At 42.7% G+C, this 20,768-nt stretch overlaps 1 protein-coding gene across 5 annotated transcripts in view; it reads left to right on the forward strand.

The window, feature by feature from the left end:
• Nucleotides 1-20,422, forward strand: part of DOCK8 (dedicator of cytokinesis 8) — a 221,716-nt gene extending 201,294 nt beyond the window's left edge. For all 5 annotated transcript variants that reach the window (XM_070480398.1, XM_070480394.1, XM_070480396.1 and 2 more), the window contains 5 exons: nt 2,501-2,737; nt 5,242-5,385; nt 6,591-6,697; nt 16,377-16,547; nt 16,928-20,422. In XM_070480398.1, the coding sequence (XP_070336499.1) occupies nt 2,501-2,737; nt 5,242-5,385; nt 6,591-6,697; nt 16,377-16,547; nt 16,928-16,988 (720 nt within the window). In that variant the 3' untranslated portion in view covers nt 16,989-20,422. The remainder of the gene's footprint in view (nt 1-2,500; nt 2,738-5,241; nt 5,386-6,590; nt 6,698-16,376; nt 16,548-16,927) is intronic.
• The last annotated feature ends 346 nt before the right edge of the window (nt 20,423-20,768 follow it).

Consider the following 20,768-nt stretch of genomic DNA (forward strand, 5'->3'; position numbering starts at 1 on the left):
CTTCGGTGCTCAGCTTTCTTCACAGTCCAACTCTCACATCCATACATGATCACTGGAAAAACCATAGTCTTGACTAGACGGACCTTTGTTGGCAGAGTAATGTCTCTGCTTTTTAATATGCTGTCTAGGTTGGTCATAACTTTCCTACACAGCTGGTACAATTCTGATGCTCAGCATGCAGAGTTAGTGTCAGACTCCACCAGCTAAAGCTCAGTCCTGCAGGAGCTTGCCCTCACTTTAGGTGCCAACCTCAAGTGGGACCCCAAGCAGCCTGCATTTCTGACCAGACAAATACAAATGTGTTGGTTCCCTTGGCACTTGTCAGTAGATAATCCACTAAAATGACTTGCAGAACTCAGAAAGGGGCTACACTGATGCTTATAGTTTTGTGATAAAGGTTGCACAAAGGGCTAGTTCTATCCCAGAGCTTCTATGCCTTCTCCTTGTGGAATTCAGGCCTGGCGCCCTCCTGGCATATCAATGTGTTCACCGACCTGGAAGCTCCACTGAGCCTTGTTGTCCAGGGTTTTTATTGAGATCCCTTTACATAGGCATGTTTGATTAAATCATCAACTACATTATTGAACTCAGTCGCCAACCTGCTCCTACCCCAGCAGTTAGGCTGGCCCAGAGTCCCAGTTGTCTAATCTGAAGATTGTTCTTGCTGATGACCAGCCATAATCCTGAAGCTATCTAGGGACCCACCATGAGTTACTTCATGAGGAATAACAGTGACTGTCACTGAGGGAATCCCAAGAGGTTTTGAAGCTCTGTGCTCGGAAGAAAGGACAAAGACTAGATACATTCTTTATTATACCATGGGGTGATAACTGCCTGCTCAGCCCAGATATGTACCTGAGAGAGACTTCTAAGCTGTTGGATATAATGCAAGTTCAAGGTATTTTTAAGGCCTGAGGGACAGAGGAGCACTTGCCATCCGGCAGGCCTATAAAGTGAAGAATCCGAACTCTTCTCTCAGTTCTGCCTTCCATGGTATTATGAAGATGATGCCAGTAGGAAGAAGGTGTCCAAATATCAGAGTTTGTTTTTCTACATATTTCAAAGGACTTACTTCAGATACATTCCCTAATCTAGGCTTGAAGCAATAACTGTGGTGAGCATAAGTGCTTCACACAGAAATGTTTGAGGTCTTTGAAAGACAAGACTGGCTGTTTACCCATGGTGAGCTGTGCACAGCACATGCCATCTAGAGTTATTGGTGACATATCTGACGTAGAATGCTGTTTTCCCCTCTATTAAAATGCCCAAAGTAAGTTGTGAGACTTTTAAATGAGAATCTATACCTGGGATTATAACCAGATTTCACCACACTAAATAGTGATTTATATGTACTTATTAATAGTCAGTGACCTTATCTGTCCATTTCAGTGGATGAGTGTTGCAGAGTCTGTGGTCATTATCATTCTTCTTTTTTTTTTTAAGGCCTTCTTTCATAATAAGTGCTCTTCTTCATAGTGTGTTGGTATGGGTGCATGTGTATGTACATACATTTTTAAATTAAATATATGTTATAAAACTCCCTTTTTTTGTGTGTATCTCTATAAATTTTAAATCAAAAGATAAGTTCCATCACCCCAAATATTTATTTCCCCATGCCTCTCTGTGGTCATCCCCTCCCTCTGTTTTTAGCCCCTGAAAGTCATTAATCTATATTCTGTCTTTATAGTTTTGTTTTTTTCAGAATGCCATATAAATAGAATCATACAGTAAATAAATGGACTCATACAGCCTTTTGAGTCTGACTTCTTTCACTTAGCACAATGTATTTGTGATTTACCCATTTTGTAATGGTTCATTCCATTTTACTACTGAGTAGTATTCTGTTGTATGGATGTACCAGAGTTTGTCTATCCATTCCTCACTTGAGGGATACTTGGGTTATTCCTATTTTTTGTCTATTATGTATAGTGCTGCTATAGACATTTGAGTCCAGGGTTTAATATAAACACAAGTTTTCATTTCTGTTGGCACACACACCAAAGTAGGGTTGCTGGGTCGTATGATCAATATAATTCAAAGTATAAAAACAGCCAATCTGTTTCGTAAGGTGGCTGTACCATTGTACATTCCCACCATCAGTGTATGAAAGCTCCCAGCAGCTCCCTATCCTTGTCAGCCCCTGGTATTGTCAGTTTTCTTTAGTTTGGCCATTCTGATAAGCATGGTTGTTCTGAAAAGCAAAGTTTTGCTTCTTCTGAATAGCAGTTTGCAAATTCTCGCACCAAGTTTCAGTTGGGTCATGAGCTCTGCTAGGAGGGGCAGCTTGTGGACCTTCTCCACAGTCCTGTCTCTCATCTCCTCGGGGGTGGAGAGGAAGGATGGCTAACAGCTGATGTCTCCCCCAGTTCTCTCAGCTTTGCGAGCACAGAGGGGCGTACTGCCACTCTCTGTCCTGAGGACCCCCCTCCCCGCGCCCTGCAGTGAGCCCTGGGTGGTAGTTTGCCGACCAGCTCATCATCCCTTTCCTTTCCCCACTCAGGCCTACATACAGATCACTTTCGTGGAGCCCTACTTTGATGAGTATGAGATGAAAGACAGGCTAACCTACTTTGAGAAGAACTTCAACCTGCGGAGGTTCATGTACACCACCCCCTTCACCCTGGAGGGCCGGCCTCGGGGCGAGCTACATGAGCAGTACCGGCGGAACACCGTCCTGACCACCATGCACGCCTTCCCCTACATCAAGACCAGGGTCAGCGTCGCCCAGAAGGAGGAGGTGAAGGCACTGGGGGGACGGGCTTGGACAGTGGCTGTGGCTGAGCCAGTGCGCCTGGGTCTCCTCCCAGGATGGCACACGGGCCGCCCTCATGCTCCTTCATGGCAGACTCACATAAAAATCTAAAAAGGGATGCCTTTGAATTATTATTAAGGTGGTTATCCTCTCATTGCCATGGTGCCAGGGAATCCCATCTAGGCAACTGCATGCTTTATAGCACACTTGATATTTAAGTATATTCTATTTTAAAGTTATATCTTTAATAGAAATGTATGTACATGATTGTAACATTTACTTTGTATTTATATTTTAATGTTAAATTTACATGAAATATAAAATTTTAAAGATTTTATTTAAATTTTCACATATTTGAAAGCTTCAGGTGATTTCAACAGCATTCTGTTGTTAATTATCAGAGACAGGAACAGCAAGTGAGTAGCCCCAAAGAGGTGATGTTGAGCTGTAGGAGGGCACCATGCCAGTTAGACAGGAGACCAGTTGTCTTCTAGTCCCAGCATCCTCCTGTGACACAAGGCACTTATCTTCATCAGTTTCCCTATCTAAACGTTGATACAGGAAAGACCTCTTTCTCTCTTCTGGTTCCACGTGTAGCAAAAGACCTCAAATTCATGGATCAAGAAAATGTCTGAAGCTACAGAATTGCTGAAAATTAGACATAAGTATTTTCTTTTAGTTTAAAAGACATATATGTGCATTAATTTGTCATTCATTTTGTGTAGAGTCACTGCCTTGCCTGTGATTTAGGGTTGGCTGATCACAATTCAGCATTGTATTTCTTGTATAAACCTCACCCATGATGCAATATCCATGTGTTCAGTTTTGGTTTCTGTAAAGCAGAGTGAGAGCTTAAAGAACCTTGTAAAACAACATGAGAGCAGAATGCTTCTAGATTTTTATGATTATTATTATTAATTTTTTTTTTTTTTTTTTTGCCCCTAGCTTTTGACCGTTGTCTTGAGCACACCTAATAAGACAGGAATCTTTATAGCAACTCAGTTTCATAACGTCTTGCCCAAGCATTAGCTTGGTTTTCATAGAAACAACTCTTCTTCTCTCCACACCCATAATTCACCAGTTTATGCATTACTGAATTAGATTAGGTCATTAAAATAACAAGTATAACAGGCATAAGCAAGTTGGTGAACAAACACAAATGAATTGTGGTGAATAACACACCTCCTTGTGCAGGAGCACAGGGACTGAGTTTCCTGGAGAGTTGCTCACCAACTCATGTGTTCAGCAACCACATCACAGTATGGGTTTCACAGAGGGCAAAGAAAGCCCAAATTGATGACTCGGCTAAGAGAAGATTCACTTAGGAGGCATCTGCTGTATTTCTTTCTTTTCTTTTTTTTTTTTTTTTGTATTTCTCTTTTAGGCTTCTGAGCACTAGGACAAGTTGGTACAACACAGAAATAAAATCATGGTCTCAGTAAGAGTCCTCACAGTTTTTCTTGGCCATTTGTAGTTCCTCCAAGAATGTCAGTATGTTAGTTTGTTAAGGCTAATATAACAAATTACCACAGACTGGGTGACTTAGAAACCAAAATTAATTGTCTAATAGTTCCGGCGACCAGCAGTCAAAAATCAAGGTACTGGCAGAGTTGATTCCTTCTGAAAGACATGAGGGAAGGTTCTGTTGCAGACCTCTTTCCTTAGCTTGCAGATGGCTGCCTTCTCCCTGTGTTTCTTACATCATCTTCCCCCTATACATATCCTGTGTCCAGGTTTCTTCTTCTTAGATGGACATATAACCATGTTGGATTAGGCCCATCCTAATGACTTCTTTGAAATGACTTCCTGATTACCCCTGTAAAGATCGTATCTTAGTTAGAGCCACATTCTGAAGTCCTGGAGTCTAGAACTTGAACACCTGAATTTGGAGGGGACATGACTCCACCAATAACGTTTAGACCACACTCCAAACCAACAGAACTTAACAAGTAGCAGATTGACCCTGAAGAGAATTCTGTTTATCAAGAATTTAGAGATTTAGAGAAAGCACACATGATGCCAAAATCTTGTGTTATGGTGGAGAAGAAAGTCTTGATTACTGTGCTTTCCCAATTTTAAGTCAAGTAACTTATTCAACAATAGGAAAGGAAACCTAACAGTGTATAAGAAACATGGATTTTGAATGTGGATATTATTGTGGTCAAAATCAGACCTCCCCACTTATGACTGGTGTCATTTTGTGGCACTTACTTCACCTTACAAATCCTTCTTTGATTGTAAAGTGGAGAGAATAAGAGTTTGTTTAAAGAGGTAACTGATAAATGTATGTAAAGCTTCTGGTACATAATAAGTACTCAAGAAACGTTAGACTCTTCCTTCCTCTTAACCTGTCAAGATTATTCTAAATTGCTCTGAAAGCCTTCACTGCTGCTTCAAACCCAAGTGTCCTCTTTGCCGTAGCTCCATGCTTGCTCATGGCTTATAAGACCTGACAATGACCTTCCCTGCCATTTATGTCTCACGTTCAGTTTGTTTTGACACCAATTGAAGTTGCCATTGAAGACATGAAGAAGAAGACTCTGCAGTTAGCAGTTGCCGTTAACCAGGAGCCTCCTGATGCCAAGATGCTTCAGATGGTGCTGCAAGGCTCTGTCGGAGCTACTGTCAATCAGGTAAGCAAAACTAGCTGGGGGCGGCTCCTCTGGTTCTCGTTATTTTTATTTTCATTGTATATCTGCACCCTCCTTCCTTGAAGTCAATGAGAAGTCTGATCAACATGCCAGTGGTGTTCTTAAACTTAGACTGAACGCCTGAGGTCTCTTAGAAATCCTAGAGCTGAGTGGACCATGTCTCAGGAGTACTATTTCCTTGGAGAAGTCTTGAGTTGGGGCCAGTTCTGGCATATGATCCGGGTAGAGTGCTTAGTCATCTCCACTTTAGGCAGAGTCGTTGCAGGGCCTGAGATGAATCTTAAGAATGCCCTAGGAGAGAAGGGAAAGGGTCTAGAACATCCACCTCCTACGTCAGTCAAATGAAACCAGTATGTCAGGAGCACTGCAAAGCAGGAGTGACCTGGAACCCTGCTTCTTGGGCCACTTCAGAACGGACTGAATCTTCTCAGATTCATTAGAATTCTAACTCCAGTCTCACCATGAGACTGATCCAGCCTCAGATGGAGGGCGTTCTAACAGTTCTCTCTGTCCAGTGTGCTGCTTTAATCTCAGAACTAAATCTACACACCTTCACACTCAAAACTCAATGAGTGTCATGACCCTTCCCTCACTCTGCACAGCTGAACTCCCCTGCAAGAAGTCTGTGCCCAGAGAATATCAAGGCGACAGAAATGGTATTCATTACATTTCCAAGATCAGGAAATATTAAGAAGCTTTTGCTTTTTCTAAGTCCCAATCTTTTAATGAAAATGGAAGACTTTATAAGCCCACAGCCATGTGGATTACACATATACTGTGCGTATCTCTGACTCAAGCCAGCAATTACACAAAATGGTGCTTGCCACTAGGGCAACTAGACAAATGAATATGAATGGATGGATCAAGACAATCCCTATTTTCAGGAAAGCAACTCTAATCATATACCATTTGATATAGTATATTGCCTTTATATATGAAGGAAAATCTATTATTAGTAGCATTTGATTAAGTAAATACATTTATGCTTTTGAATGTTCTCCTAAAACTGTAGACTCTTCCTAGGGAATCAACATTTTCCTGAGTTAAAGACCTTCCTTGATTTTTTTGTTTCAGTTTAACTAACTACAGGATCAAATGTTCAAACTAAGAAGTTGCTCCAACATTTTCTCCCAAGTAATGTCACTTTCTTTCCAACATCAGTAATGTTTTTCACTTTTTTCTATCAGGGACCACTGGAAGTAGCCCAAGTATTTTTGGCTGAAATTCCAGCTGACCCAAAACTTTATCGGCATCACAACAAGTTGAGATTATGCTTTAAGGAATTCATAATGCGGTAAGAGGGGAAATGACTGGGAGTTCAGTAGAGCATTGCTTCTTGAAGTGTGGTTCCCAGGCCAGCAGCTTCTGCATCCCCTGAGAAATTTGCTAGTGAGGCAGATTCTCAGATACCAGTCAGACACCCTGAGTAAGAATCTCCAGAGATGGGGCCCAGTCACCTGTATTTTAACAGTGCTCGGGGTGATTTGGATGCATGCTTAAGTTTTAGAGGCCTCTGCAGAGCAACACTACTTGCACTAGTAACTAACAAACTGAATGGTGTTTTCATGTTTATCATCTCTCATGTGCCCCACAGTCACACTGTAAATAAAGTAAGTCTTCATTTTACAAAAGAGGAAATGGAGGGTCAGAGATGGGAGATGATTGACTTAAGGTCACACAGCCAGTTAGTAGCAGAGTTGAGTTCACACCAGGTCTTCTGAATCCAAAGAGCCCACACTTCCTTCTGTTTGCTGATATTCCACAGTGCATTAGAGCCTGAGAGTTTCCTGGCATTGGCAGTCTTTGTAATTTCCCATCATACAATAACTGATTTTTAGAAATGTAAGACACTGCCTCAAAGTGAGAGAGAGAGTCAAGATTCTGTAACTGGAAGCTTACAAAGCTATCATTGCGATGGCAGTTCCCACTGGCAGACAAGCCTCATCTCCACTCTTGAATTCTGCAGTGGAGCTGGCTGCCAGAGAAGCCTGTTGAGCCTAGATTGGAAGTGAGTCTTGGGGCAAAGTCTTGCAAGCTGCTGCAGTGCAGACCAGTGTGTGGGACTCCTGTGGCCCTAGGAAGAATGATTACGAAGGATGTGATGGCTCCTCACCTGTAAGAGAGAAAGATATCAGAAATACATGGACTAATACTTCTTTTCATCCAGAACCGTAGAGCAGCATATAAAGTATAGGAATATCTTTGTTTGGCAGATGAGGATAAAGGAGGCTAAAAGTTTAAACTTGCTGAATTCAGTGAAAACTCACCAGAATGCTACCGTCAGGTGAGGTTTCCCTCCTTCACAGGCTTTAGTAAGACGAACATAAATTTGCTGTGTGTAAAGGAGACATTCTTTGTCCTACAGTGAATCACAACTGCTTAGTAATAAGGGGTGTGTGTGTGTGTGGCTGTGTATATGTGTGTGCACGCATCCATATATGCGCACATACATACACATACAGAAATTATATTTATTGTTTTACATTTGAGTTGCTTCCTGTATTTCATAGCAATTTTGACATTATGCCAAAGTTAGATATTCTTCAGTAAATACTGCATTTTCATAAAACAAAAGCCTAGAAGAATATTGGGGGGATTTTTAAAGATCAATTTATTTCCCACATATTTTCATTTAAAATGAGCTATGGGGGAAAAAATATTAAAAAATAAAAAAATAAATAAAATGAGCTATGGGGATATTCCTCAGCAAACCAGTGGTTAAGGTTCTGTATTTTCATTGCTGAGGATGCAGGTTCAGTCCTTGGGCAGGGAACTAAAATCCCACAAGCCATGCAGTATAGCCAAAAAAGTAAATAAATAAAAATAGTCAATCTATATTTTAAAAATGAGTTATGGTGAAAGGCTGCTGAAGGTGACAGTGACCTGGGCCTCTCTGGACCTCTCCAAGGACCTGTGAAATGTTTAATGAGCACACACACCGGGACCCAGGTATGATAGTGGTTGTGGGAATGCGGGAGCTGGGTATTCCTCAGCTCCTGACGAGAGGACTTTTATTTGGCTAAACAACAAAGCTATGCAGCTTGTGCTAAGAGCTGTGGAGAGTGCAAAAAATACAGGGTTACGGAGTTCAGAAGGGAAGAGTCGGCTGCAGGCTGGAGTGACTGGGGAAGGCTTTATGGGATAACATTACTGACACCATGTCTTGAGTATGTAGGTGGTAGGAAGAGGGCAACGGGAAGATGGAGCCATTACCGGTAAAGTGACCGACAAGAGCGCAAGACGCAGAGGCAGGGGTGTCCTTGATGCTCCTGGGTGCCTCTGAGTTGGCAAGGGCAGTGTTTTCTGTGGGCACGCCAGCATCGGGAGGAGAGCCTGGGAAGACAGTGGTGTCGCTATTCTCTGAATAGAACATGAATGTAAAAGGAAGCTTGCTAAGAGAAGCGATTTTCTGTTTCTTAGTTAAAACGTCCTTATAAATCTACTGAACAAGCATTGCTAATTAGCTTCCAGCCCGAGGACAAGTGACTACAAAGAGAACCAGAGCTGAGTCAAACCAGTCCCAGGCCAGATACACAAAAGGAGATGAATTTTTTTAGGGATGATCCTCTAGTAAAGTCATGTATTTTGATGGTGAGGTTATCTTTCTCCCCAGATGGCCTGCAAAAATGGTTGCTTTCCAAAATCAAATCCACCATTTAAAATGTTCTCCAACCCTTCCAGTGATTCCTATGGGAAACCAAGCTGTAGTCCTTCCCCTGTACTGGGTGGGCTGCCCCCCTGTTCTGGGAAAGCCTCAAGAACATCTGTCGGTGCTTTTCAAACATTTGCTGTGCAAACAGATGACCTGGGAATCTTGTTAAAATGAAGACTCTGATTCAGCAGCTCTGGGGTGGGCCTAAGACTCTGCATTTCTAACAAGCTTCCAGGTGCTGCTCAAGCTGCTGGATGGAACTGAACTTTGAGCAGAGACTGTAAAGATGTAGAGATTGCTTGACTGCCCCCATCTCACATTTTCTCCTCCCTCCGCCCTCCCCAGGGGCTTCGTCCATCAGGTCCTGCCTGTTGTCACTCACATTTTTCTTCCCCTTTCCTCCCTTCAAAACAGTGAACATGCCGTGACAGTGAACATGCTGTTACTTTTACACTTTTTAACAACTGTAGATGCCAGTTCATTCATTCAGCAAACAGTTACTGAGCCCACACTTTGTACCAGGCACCACAGTACGTGTGTGCCAAAGCGAGGTCCTAGTACAAATGAGACAAGGCTACGGGTGATATAGTACTTCTGCTCACTACTTCACTGTCAAAGTCAGAAGACAGTGACTTTCTTTCCACTTTATTTCACATGAATCAAAAATAGTGGACGAGACTGTCGTAAAGGTTGCATAACCATATTAAACTGTACATTTACAGTTTAATACATAAATGATGATTAAACTCATCAGACTGTACATTTGCAAGGGTGAATTTGATGATCTGTAACTTATACCTTCAACACAAGTAGCAGCTGAGGAAACCTTCCTTTCCTCCATGGCTTAATTGCTTCTCAAGTCCAGTCAGCGTGTTGTGGCTCTGCAATGAATAGAGAAACTGTTTGCTCAAGTTGTTTGTCCCAGTGTATTTTCTCCCCCAACTCTGCTGTCTGCAGAGGTGACACAGGAATGGGAAATGTTTGGGCATGAACGTGTTCCTGGGTTTGCCTTGAGTTAGCGCCAGCTTCTCAGCAGGCTTGGGCCATAGATGTATCAGTAAGCCCAGATTTCCAAGGTGAACATAAATGAGCCTGAGAAAGTGAAAAAGTGTTAGTTGCTCAGTCATGTCTGACTCTCTGTGACCCCACAGGCTATAGCCCGCCAGACTCCTCTATCCATGGAATTCTCCAGGCAAGAATACTGGAGTGGGTAGCCATTGCCCTCTCCAGGGGATCCTTCCAGCCCAGGGATTGAACCCAGACCTCCCACACTGCAGGCAGACTGTTTACCGTCTGAACCACCAGGGAAGCCCCCTATCAGGAAGCCTTCCCACGCTGACTGCTAACAGCGGAAATGTATGCTTCCGGTTTTACTGCACCTGGGTCCCGCTGCTGGGCAGTGGCCCTTCTGACTCAGCTGGGACAGACTGGCTGGAGCTGTAGAGAGCCTGGCAGGCTGACCTGCTGCGGCTGACGCTCATCCAGCCAGTGCTGCAGCTCAGATGGTTGCCAAGTTGGGGCCTTGATCCCCTTCTGAATCGTCTCCGGGTTTCAGAAGCCGAGATAGAGAGCTACAGCGTTCTGTTTCCCTCCTTTGCTCCTCAGAGCATGCAGACCTTTTAAAACACTGAGATCTGTGCCAGTCTGTATTTTTATTTTTTCTTCTTGTATTTCTTAGCTTAGGCCGCTATAACTAAATATCACAGACTGAGTAGCTGAACAACAGACATTTATTTCTCACAGTGGTAGAGTCTGGGAGACCAAGATTAAGGGGCCAGCAGATTCAGTTGAGGTTCTCCCTCTTGCTGGCTTAACCATCTTCTCACTGTATCCTTACATGGTAGAGAAGAGCAGCAAGCAGTTCTCTGGTCTCTTTCTGTGAGGGCATTAATCCCATCAGGTGGGTCCCACCCTCACCGCCTAATTTTAACCTTCATCCCTCCTAAAGGCCCCACCTCCAAATCACATCACTTGGGGGTCAGGGCTTCAACATGTGGTTTTGGGGAGGACGCAACCCTTCAGTCCATAACATGTACACTTTCTTATTCCTATAAAGACTAAATGATTTTTAAATTTACTTTTATATTTAAAGAAAAGATAGTAGGACTCGATGACACCAGTCCCAGATTGCCTTTAAGGGATATTGTTTCAGATACATCAATAGAGTCTCACTGAGCAAGGTCATAGAGTCTTAAAAGGACTTATGGTCTGTGAAGAGGAAGGAGAGTGAATTTGTCCAAGTGGCCAAAAGAAAAGCAACTGTGCAGTGTGGGTGATAAAAGAAACAGTTGGTGAAAAGTGATCTGAGTATTTGGTGGGAAAACAAAGCCTTAAATATCATGAGAGGTTGCTCTGGAGCAGGTCTGTAGTGGGGACATTTGAAGGACTTGTGTTCCTTTTCCAGGGTCACAGAGACCTGTCTCAGTGGGCCTAGGAGGCTTGACAGAAAACTGAGAGCCGAGCAGAGCAGCGCACATGTGCACGTGCGTGCACACACACACTTACATGCACACAGCTTTCCCCTCATACACACACACACACACACACACACACACACCCCTACCTTTGGACCCCACTCCCCACCTGGGTTCTGAGATGTTGCAGTAGGTCCTCAGAATCTGCTTCCAGGTATCAGACTCAAGGTTGGACATATTCCCAAGCCCATAGTTCCAATCTCACCCATTAGAGGAGGAGACAGGGCCACTGTGGCTTACCCAAGGGAGGCAGCTGCGTGGGCCCCTCTGGGGCAGCCCATCCGAGGGAGGTGGGGGGCTTGGGAACACAGGAAGATCCAGCCGCAGCTGCCCCTTCTGCCCTGGGGTGCGTCCCCTGCCCCCACAGTGCCCTGTGCTTTCAGCCACACGTGCCTCCCCATCAGTGTGATCGGGCGCCCAGGAACTGCGTCTGCTGTTGGACCGTTACCTGCTCTTCGCCCTAGGAGAAGCAGGCCACACTGGCTGCCCGGCACTCCCTGCTGGCAGCCACCCAGCCAGGTCTTCAAACACCGAGACTATTTCATCCCCATAAACCCACTGTATAGATGGAAGAAACGAGGTTAAGCTGTGTGATTAGCCCAAGGTCACACAGCAGCTAAGTGGCAGAATCAGGTATTAAACTAGTCTCCCACTGAGACAGGCTGGGGTCTGGGATTTGATAGAGGTCAGACTGGGAGGGAGGAAATGCCGGAGACAGGGTTGGAGAAAGCCACACAGAGGTGTCCAGCTGAGGTGGCTCTGCCCATGGGACTCTCATATCCTCTGAAGCTCTTCCTGCAAAAAAGGCCAGATGTTCTTTTGGTGCCTTGCCCCCAAATAATCCTTCCTTCCCTTAAAGGGCCTGGAACATATGTGTCATTTCAGTCATGGGAGATCAGGGAGCCAATCTGATTTCCAGCATCTCTGTCGGATTCTCCCCTCATTCCAGCAGCTCAGGTGGGACTTGCTAAAGTGTTACCAAGAAGGTGAGAAAAGCAGAATACCACAAATTGGGACTCCAGAGAGAATAGTTCCAACTTGAGACCAAAGCCATATACCTAGCTTCTAGCTGGAAGAGCCAGGGTCTTTCCTAGGTAGCATTTGTGCTGTTGGGGTCAGGACTGTGGGCTTTTGATCCCAGTCACCTGGCTTTAAATACCCACTCTGCCTTAGCTAGCTTTGTGCCCTTGGGCAAGTTACCCAATGTCAGTTTCCCAAGCTATAAAATAGAAATAAAATAGTAACAACTTCTTAAAGTTAGTATCAAAACAGAGTCAGTTCATGGAGCTTAGAATAGGACTTGGCACATATGAAGTGACTGATAAATATAACATTATGGAGCAAATAGAAATTGATCTGTTTGAGTAGGAAAGAGAATTAATCTGAATTAAATGTAGATATTGTCTACCAATGACTCATCTGCCTCTGTAAGGTTTGTACCGTAACACATGGTAGGGCTGATAAGACATTGGCCTGGGAGCATCAGGATCTTGGATTTACATCCATGTTTTTTGTCCCCAGAGGGGTGTGATTCTGGACAGGGTACTTCATCTTTGTATCTTAGTTTCATCAACTGTGAAAAAAATGGACTGGAATATAAAATCTCTAAAAGTACATCCTCATTCTTACATAGGACAAATAATTTCTACACATTCTAAGCATTTTATATATTAATTTAATCTTTATAAAAATTTATGAGGTAGGCTATTATCACCATCATGTCCCAAGTGAAGAAACTAAGACAAGGAAAGCATAAGTAACTTGCCTAATGTCACAAAGGCAATAAGTTGCAAAGCAAGATTCAGAGGTGAGTACTCCAGTTCCAGAGTCTGTCCTTTTAACTGTTATGCAATGCAGTTCTCACTATGCACTACATTCGGTTGCTAGTAACAGAGAAAGGAAGTAAGAGTGACTTAAGATAGAAACTTATTTTTCTCTCATATAAAATAAGATCAGAGATAGCCATCCCACAGCTGTGTGTTAGTCACATAAAGTCATCAGAGACCCTGGCTTTTCCCATTCTTTTTCTCTGCTGTCCTGGTTTTAGTGTATCTATCCTCATAGTCACAAAATAGCTACTAAGGCTCTGGCAATCACAGTCACATCCTAGGCAAGTATCAGGAATAGAAACACGGAAAGAGCGAACATCTCCACTCCTTTTAAGAGCTTTCCTAGTAACTTCATTTTATATCTCATCAGACATCCCTTTTTATATGGGAGGCTCGGGAATTGAGTTTTCCAGGTGGGTATACCACCTGTGTGTGTGCATAGCTGATCACTTGTGTCCAACTCTTTGCGATCCCATGGACATAGCCCACCAGGCTTCTCTGCCCATGGGGATTCTCCAGGCAGGAATACTGAAGTGGGTTACTGTGTCCTCCTCCAGGGGATCTTCCCAACCCAAGGATCGAGCCCAGGTCTCCCTCACTGTGGGTGGATTCTTTATTTCTGAGCCATCAGGGAAGCCCTGGTTTACCACCTAGAGTTCTGTTGTTAAGGAGGACAGGGAATGCATGTTGATGAAGCAACTGGCAATTTTTTGTCATACTTAGGGACTGATGGGTGAGCTATGCTGAAGGAACATTGCCGAGGAGGGAGGGCAAGAGATCCAGAGGGTGAGGGCTCATGGCCACCCTCTCTGTAGAAAAGACATCTAACTCCTTAGAGAGAGGCCTATGAGAGTTACTCCCCAAAAAACCAAGAACAGTGTTCTGAAAGTACAACTTCCTGCCCTTTCTAGTCCGCATCAGTCTGGTTTCTGTAGGACTCTGCTGAAAAACCCCAGCACATTGGCTGTAAGAAAATGCTTGTGTTCAGTGAGCTTATCAACAAAGTGAACAGCAAAGGAGGGAGCCATCTGGAACAGTGGTGGATCTGAGTGAAAGCTGCACAGTTCAGATGTTTGTGGACCTAATAAAAATGTTACAGATAAGACCATTTAAAAAAATTATTTATAATGTACTTATATGATCCTGTATACATTTCCCAAGAGATCTGGCTCTTCTCTAGGAGAGAAATTTAATTCATGGCTCTCTTTAGTTTATGGATTTAAATTAACATAATGAAAATTATTTTAATTTTAGTAAGAAAACCTAGAGATTATAATCCAAATGGAAGAAAGAAATACAGAAAACATCTATGAAATACTGTTATAAAATTTGTTAAAATATAAAGTTACTATACAAATATGAGTATTTTTCATTCTACCTATTAATATATTTGTCTTTTTAAAACAGTATGTGTATCTGTAGATATTATGTCTTCTGATAACAAAGATCGTAAAGAGTGTAGTTACTTCTGAAGTTTGCAAAGTAGCCCATCCCCAAGTTAGCAATTCACTTCCGCAGGCCTCTCATCTGCCAAGGTTACAAAACTGGGCCTTGAAGTCACCCTGAAACTGATTTCATTTTACATGTGGTGGTAGCTCATAATTGTTAGTTAAGGGGCAATAAAAAAATTAATAAGGGGTGATGTAGATTTCTCAGGATTCAAAGACTATATACTGCCCCTTCCTACCTCTTCCCTGAAACCTTTGATATACGACCTTGGGTATACTACAGTTTGCTTCAGTTAATGTCAGACTTAAAAAAGATAGGTGAAAATCCAGTTGCAGGCTTCTAGGGTGCATTGAATCAAGCCTTTCTTCTAAAGCAGGCTGATTCCATGATGGAGCTGTGTCCATAGGTTTAATGTTGCTCAGACCAGGTGGCTTTCCCCTGCCTCATAGCTACATGCTACCTGATTACTTTGTCATCCTGAATATGTGTTCAGTACTAATAGGGAGGATTTGATAGCAAGGCCTGTGTATCCATGTTGTTGCTGTTCAGTTGCTAAGTCATGTCCCATTGTTTGTGACCCCATAGACTGTAGCCCTCCAGGCTCCTCTGTCCATGGGATTTCCCAGGCAAGAATACTGGAGTGGGTTTCCATTTCCTTCTCCAGAGAATCTTCCCTACCAGGGATCGAACCCGCATCTCCTGCATTGGCAGGGAAGTTCTTTACCACTGAGTCACCAGGGAGGCCCGGGTATCCCCAATAACAGCACCCAAATCAAGCACCACTATTAGGAAAACAGTTTAAACCATGTTGATCATGGGAATCCAATGCACCTGCATCATTACTAATCATTGTAGTTCAGTCACTAAATCATGCCCGACTCTTTGCGACCCCATGGACTGCAGCATGCCAGGCTTCCCTGTCCTTCACCATCTCCCAGAGTTTGCTCAGATTCATGTCCATTGAGTCGATGATGCCATCCAATCACCTCTGTCACCTCCTTCTCCTCCTGCCCTCAGTCTTTCCCAGCATCAGGGTCTTTTTTCAGTTAGCTGGCTCTTCGCATCAGGTGGCCAAAGTATTAGAGCTTCAGCTTCAGCATCAGTCCTTCCAATGAATATTCAGGGTTGATTTCCTTTAGGGTTGACTGGTTTGATCTCCTTGCAGTCCAAGGGACTCTCTCTCAAGTCTTCTTCAGCACCACAATTCCAAAGCATTAATTCTCCTAGTCATTGCATATCAGCTAGGTTTCAACCATTGTGTTGTCCCTTCAAGGTTTGTTGATAGTAAGTTTCCTTGGGTAAAACACTATAAAAGGAAAGGCATGGCTTCGTTATGTTTAAATAAGATAATGTTCTTCTTTGGTATGTAACATCCCGCGTGGGAGACAGACTCTGGAGCTGGCTTTGCAGTTTATTGACTTTATGACCTGAGGTGAGTTAGTTAAGCTTTCCATGTCGTAGTTCTTCACTGGAGATGTTACGGTTATAGCATACCTGTATGAGTTAAATATACAAAATTTCTGTGAAATACAACCTCCTTTTCTCCCCCCCTTGATATTTGCATCTCAGATGTGGGGAAGCCGTAGAGAAAAACAAGCGTCTCATCACGGCAGATCAGAGGGAGTATCAGCAGGAACTTAAGAAGAACTACAACAAGCTGAAAGAGAACCTCCGACCAATGATCGAGCGGAAAATTCCGGAACTCTACAAGCCAATATTCAGAGTTGACAGTCAAAAGAGGTGAGAAGAAGGCAGGGGAGGCTTTCTTCCTGGAGGATAAAGGACAGTCAGAACTGCAGAGCCCCCGGGGGTGGGAGTGTGCCCTGGGATCAGAGAAGCTGCCCAAGCGTGATCTGCTGGCATCCCAATCCCCCTGCGCCTTCTCCCTGACCTCTTGGGGCCCCTCCGTGTGGCCTTCTGCCAGCATCTTCCCAGGGCCAAATTATTGCCTGGGTTTCTCCTGGCATAGCACAAAGGCATGATCGCACTTTCCCTTGTTTACTTATTTACTGAGTTCCCCATGATAGATGTCTTTTTCTAGTGAATGATTTTCCCCCTCCCTCTCTTTAAAAGGCTAACTGATCTTTCTTTCCTCTGTTCTTTTCCCTCCTTAATTTCAGAGACTCCTTCCACAGATCCAGTTTCAGGAAATGTGAAACCCAGTTGTCACAGGGCAGCTAAGAAAAACTATCCTACCCAGGAAGACTGGAGGCTCTGTGACCCTGGAGAAGGACCCGCTGGTACCTAAAACAGGATATTTGCCACACAGGATACACCACACGCTCCCTGAGCGGACGTACTCTGGAAGTTTTGGGACCCAAGTGACCGTGGGAGTTACACGCAAATGGGGTGCGACCAGACTTCGGACATTTGGCATATGGAGATGCTGGAGGCTGGTTCATCAGGGGTGCCTGTGTTATTTGTTAAGGCGTGCTTTTTCACGTAATTGTACAAAACAAGGCATAAATAGCATCTCCTGCTGAGTGGTCAGGCACTGCCTAGCCAAGGGATGACTTCCTCCCATCTGTTTTTGAGTTTAACCTATATTTAGATAAACCCAAATTGCCCAAGGGAAAATGGAAAAGTTATCCACCAACCTATTCAGAGTGAACTTGTCCATCCCCTTTTTATGGGAAAAAGCTGAACTTGTTGGAGTACAAACATTCCAATAAATCTGTGAGGGGAGGGCTTACTAGAAATCAAAAGATCATGAAGGCTAAAAATCTGGGATCAATTATTTGTGAACTTGATTCCCTTTTGGTAATGGTAGACTAATTGTTGTACAGTTATTTTTGCTTTTTTGTTCTGTTACGTTGTTAATTTAACACACTTTAGAGAGGTGCACACTCCAGCACTGATGTAGGAGATACATGGTACTCTGAGTGACCCGCTCCAAGTTGCAGATGATGCATTTACTAAAATTGAAACAATTCTCCTCTAAAGCATGGCTTTTTTTTCTTATGCTGACTCTTGGTATCACTTTTTATTCTCTTCTCTGGGACCAAGTTTATTTTTATAAAAGAATAATACTTCTGCTTTCATTTCTGAGCATCTTGCTGTTTGTCAGCATGTGTACATCAGCTAGAGAATATATTCAGCTTTGGATTCTTTGGAGAAAGATGAACAAAGTTATTATTTGAGAATTAAATTATATATTTTTAATATGACTGATTACCTTGACTGGTACTGAAAACATTATAAGAATTGCAAGCAAAATGTTTCCTTTTGCAACTCCTTTTTTTTTATTTTGACAACTCTCAACTCTTCGGTAAAGCATTTCAGAGAAGAAAGATGCCTGATTATGGCCTTGGTCAAACAGTGCTATCCAGGGTCACACCTCATATATAATATTTAGTCTTAGTGGTCATGAGAGAGAATTTCATTTGGATGTCACAGAACTTTTTCATTTATATCATCAGGTATGCATGAATTTATATTCTGAAAGAGGACATTTTTCTTTTAATTACTGAAACTTACTAGTTTAAATGGCAAACCTTTTGTTTTTTAGACATTTGGGGGAGAAATCTTCCTAAAGTACATGGTGTATTTAATTGTTTTCTTAAATGAGTACATATGACATGCTTTAGTTCCATGTGTTGTTTAGTATCTTCTGTGCGGGAGGCATTGGGTGAGATCAAGGTCAAAGAACATTGTCACTGCCCGCCAGAGCCTCTCAGCGTAGTGAGGAAGAGCATCTGTGTGGCTGTAGCCATAATGCGCAGCAGACTACAAGAGGCAGTATGGAATATAGCCTTTTCTCAGTGACTCGAGAGTGGCTGTCATTATCAACACCAATTATATCGTGCCTTCAGATATAGTAAGGGTTAGGTGCTAAGTCATGTAGGGCTGGCTTTTAACTCTTAAGAGCCCTAAAATCCCGTGACCTAAAATATTCCAGTTTAAATGTCCCCTGCTTTCACTTTCGGTCTCTCTTGTATTACCGTGGGTACCACACGCTTCACAGGTACTTCACAGGTTCACTGTTGCTCTCATGTCTCCTAGCCTAGAACTCAACACACAGAGACACTTAATAAACATATGTTGAATAATTAAATGAATAACTGAGTAGGCCTGCTTCTAGACCAGCACTGTCCAATAGAAATATAATATGAGCTGCATATGTTATTTTAAATTTTCTGGTAGCTACATTAAAAAAAATCAGGAAAAGAAACAGGTGACATTAATTTTCATGATACATTTCATTTAACCAATATATACAAAATATTATCAATTCAGCATGTAATCAATATAAAAATTATTATTAAGGTATTTTACATTCCTTTTTTCATACTAAGTCTTCAAAATTTGTATGTATGTATTTTATACTTAGAGATTTTATACTTTACACCTAGTATCAATTAAGTTCAGCCACATTTCAGGTGCTCATAGTCACATGTGACTAGTGGCTACTATATTGGGTGGTAAAATTCTAGAAACTCTCAACTTTTATGATATGATGCCTCTGATCTGTGTGCCCAGACTATAGATTAGCAAAATAGGAGGAACAGTGTCTAGAGTAAGAAAAAATTCTGACCGAGAGCCCATGGGTTTACCTAGAAGTGAAGCTGGTAGAGTTGGCAGGTGTGAACTCGTCAACAGTGGTTTAACTCATTCTCTTATTGAACTAACCCTGGCTCTTCTCAATTCCAGATAGTTTGCTTGTTCTTTGGGTGTGTGCTCTGTTGTTTCTGACTCTTTGCAACCCTGTGGACTGTAGCCTGTGAGATGCTTCTGTCCATGGAATTTTCCAAGCAAGAATACTGAAGTGAGTTATTATTTCCTACTTCAGGGGAGGTGTTCTTTCTGTAATGGTTATAAATGAAGTGGAGGCATTGCACTTACCTAAGGGACGGCATAAACAAACAACTTGGACATCGGTCCTCTGATTGATGATGATGAGTGATAGTCGCTCAGTCGTGTCCGACTCTTTGTGACCCCATGGACTGTAGCCTGCCAGGCTCCTCTGTCCATGGGATTCTCATGGCAAGAAAACTAGAGTGGGTTGCCATTTCCTTCTCCAATGATTGTGTATCCTAACTAGGGGATTAAGAAAGAAGCATTTCAGACATTCCTAAGAGTAAAGCAGATTAGGCCTTTGTATCCTGAAAGTTAGAGAAAGCTGCTATGCGGTGATAGCCCACTTGATTTTACTTTGCAAACTTCTGTACAGGCTTATGGGAGAAACCTGATTAGCTTCATGCCTCCTTTCCTGTAACAAGGTGTTGAGTGCAATTGTCACCAGCTCTTAAGAATCTCAGGAAAGTGAAACCTGAATATATTGAGTAGACCTGATTGAGTTTGTCTTAAATGCCATAATACTATTCAGTAAGAAGTCCTTTCCATAACAATACATTAGTTATAAAAGCAAAAACTTTTAGAGCTGTCACTGATAATTGTGTTTGCAAGTATGTTTGCAAAGACAGGGATCTTTTGTTTTGCTTTAAATGTATTTTTAAATGCTTGTTATCTCAAATGTTGTAATGCTGCTATTGACTAAGTATTTTGCAAAAAAAAAAAGACTAAATCTAAAGTTTCTCATATATTGCTGTGTATGTCTGCAGTAACCAGTGTACTCTTTTTTGGACTTAAAGCAGTGTTTCTCAATCTTTTTCACATTCTGGGTGTAAATGTTATTTACTGAAGCATAATATAACAGCCAGCCAGCCCCTAAACTCATTAGTTTAACACAGCAGTAAACAATACCTGACGCAGTTCCAGTGGATTAGGATCAGTGTGGATGGGCAGTGTGACTTAAGGTCTTGCATGAGAGGTTGCAATCAGGACTTTGGCCAGAGCTGCTTTCATCTGAAGGCTTGACTGAAGCTGGAGGATTCTGTTCCAAGGTGGCTCATTCATAACTTTGGAGAGTTGATGCTGGTCATTGATGGGAGGCCTCAGTTCTTCTGCCTGTAGACCTCAACCCCTTCTGCATAGGTACTCACTGACTTCCCCCCAGAGTGA

The sequence above is a fragment of the Odocoileus virginianus genome, chromosome 18 (genome assembly GCF_023699985.2).
Source record: "Odocoileus virginianus isolate 20LAN1187 ecotype Illinois chromosome 18, Ovbor_1.2, whole genome shotgun sequence".
In the NCBI taxonomy this organism is placed as follows: Eukaryota; Metazoa; Chordata; class Mammalia; order Artiodactyla; family Cervidae; genus Odocoileus; species Odocoileus virginianus.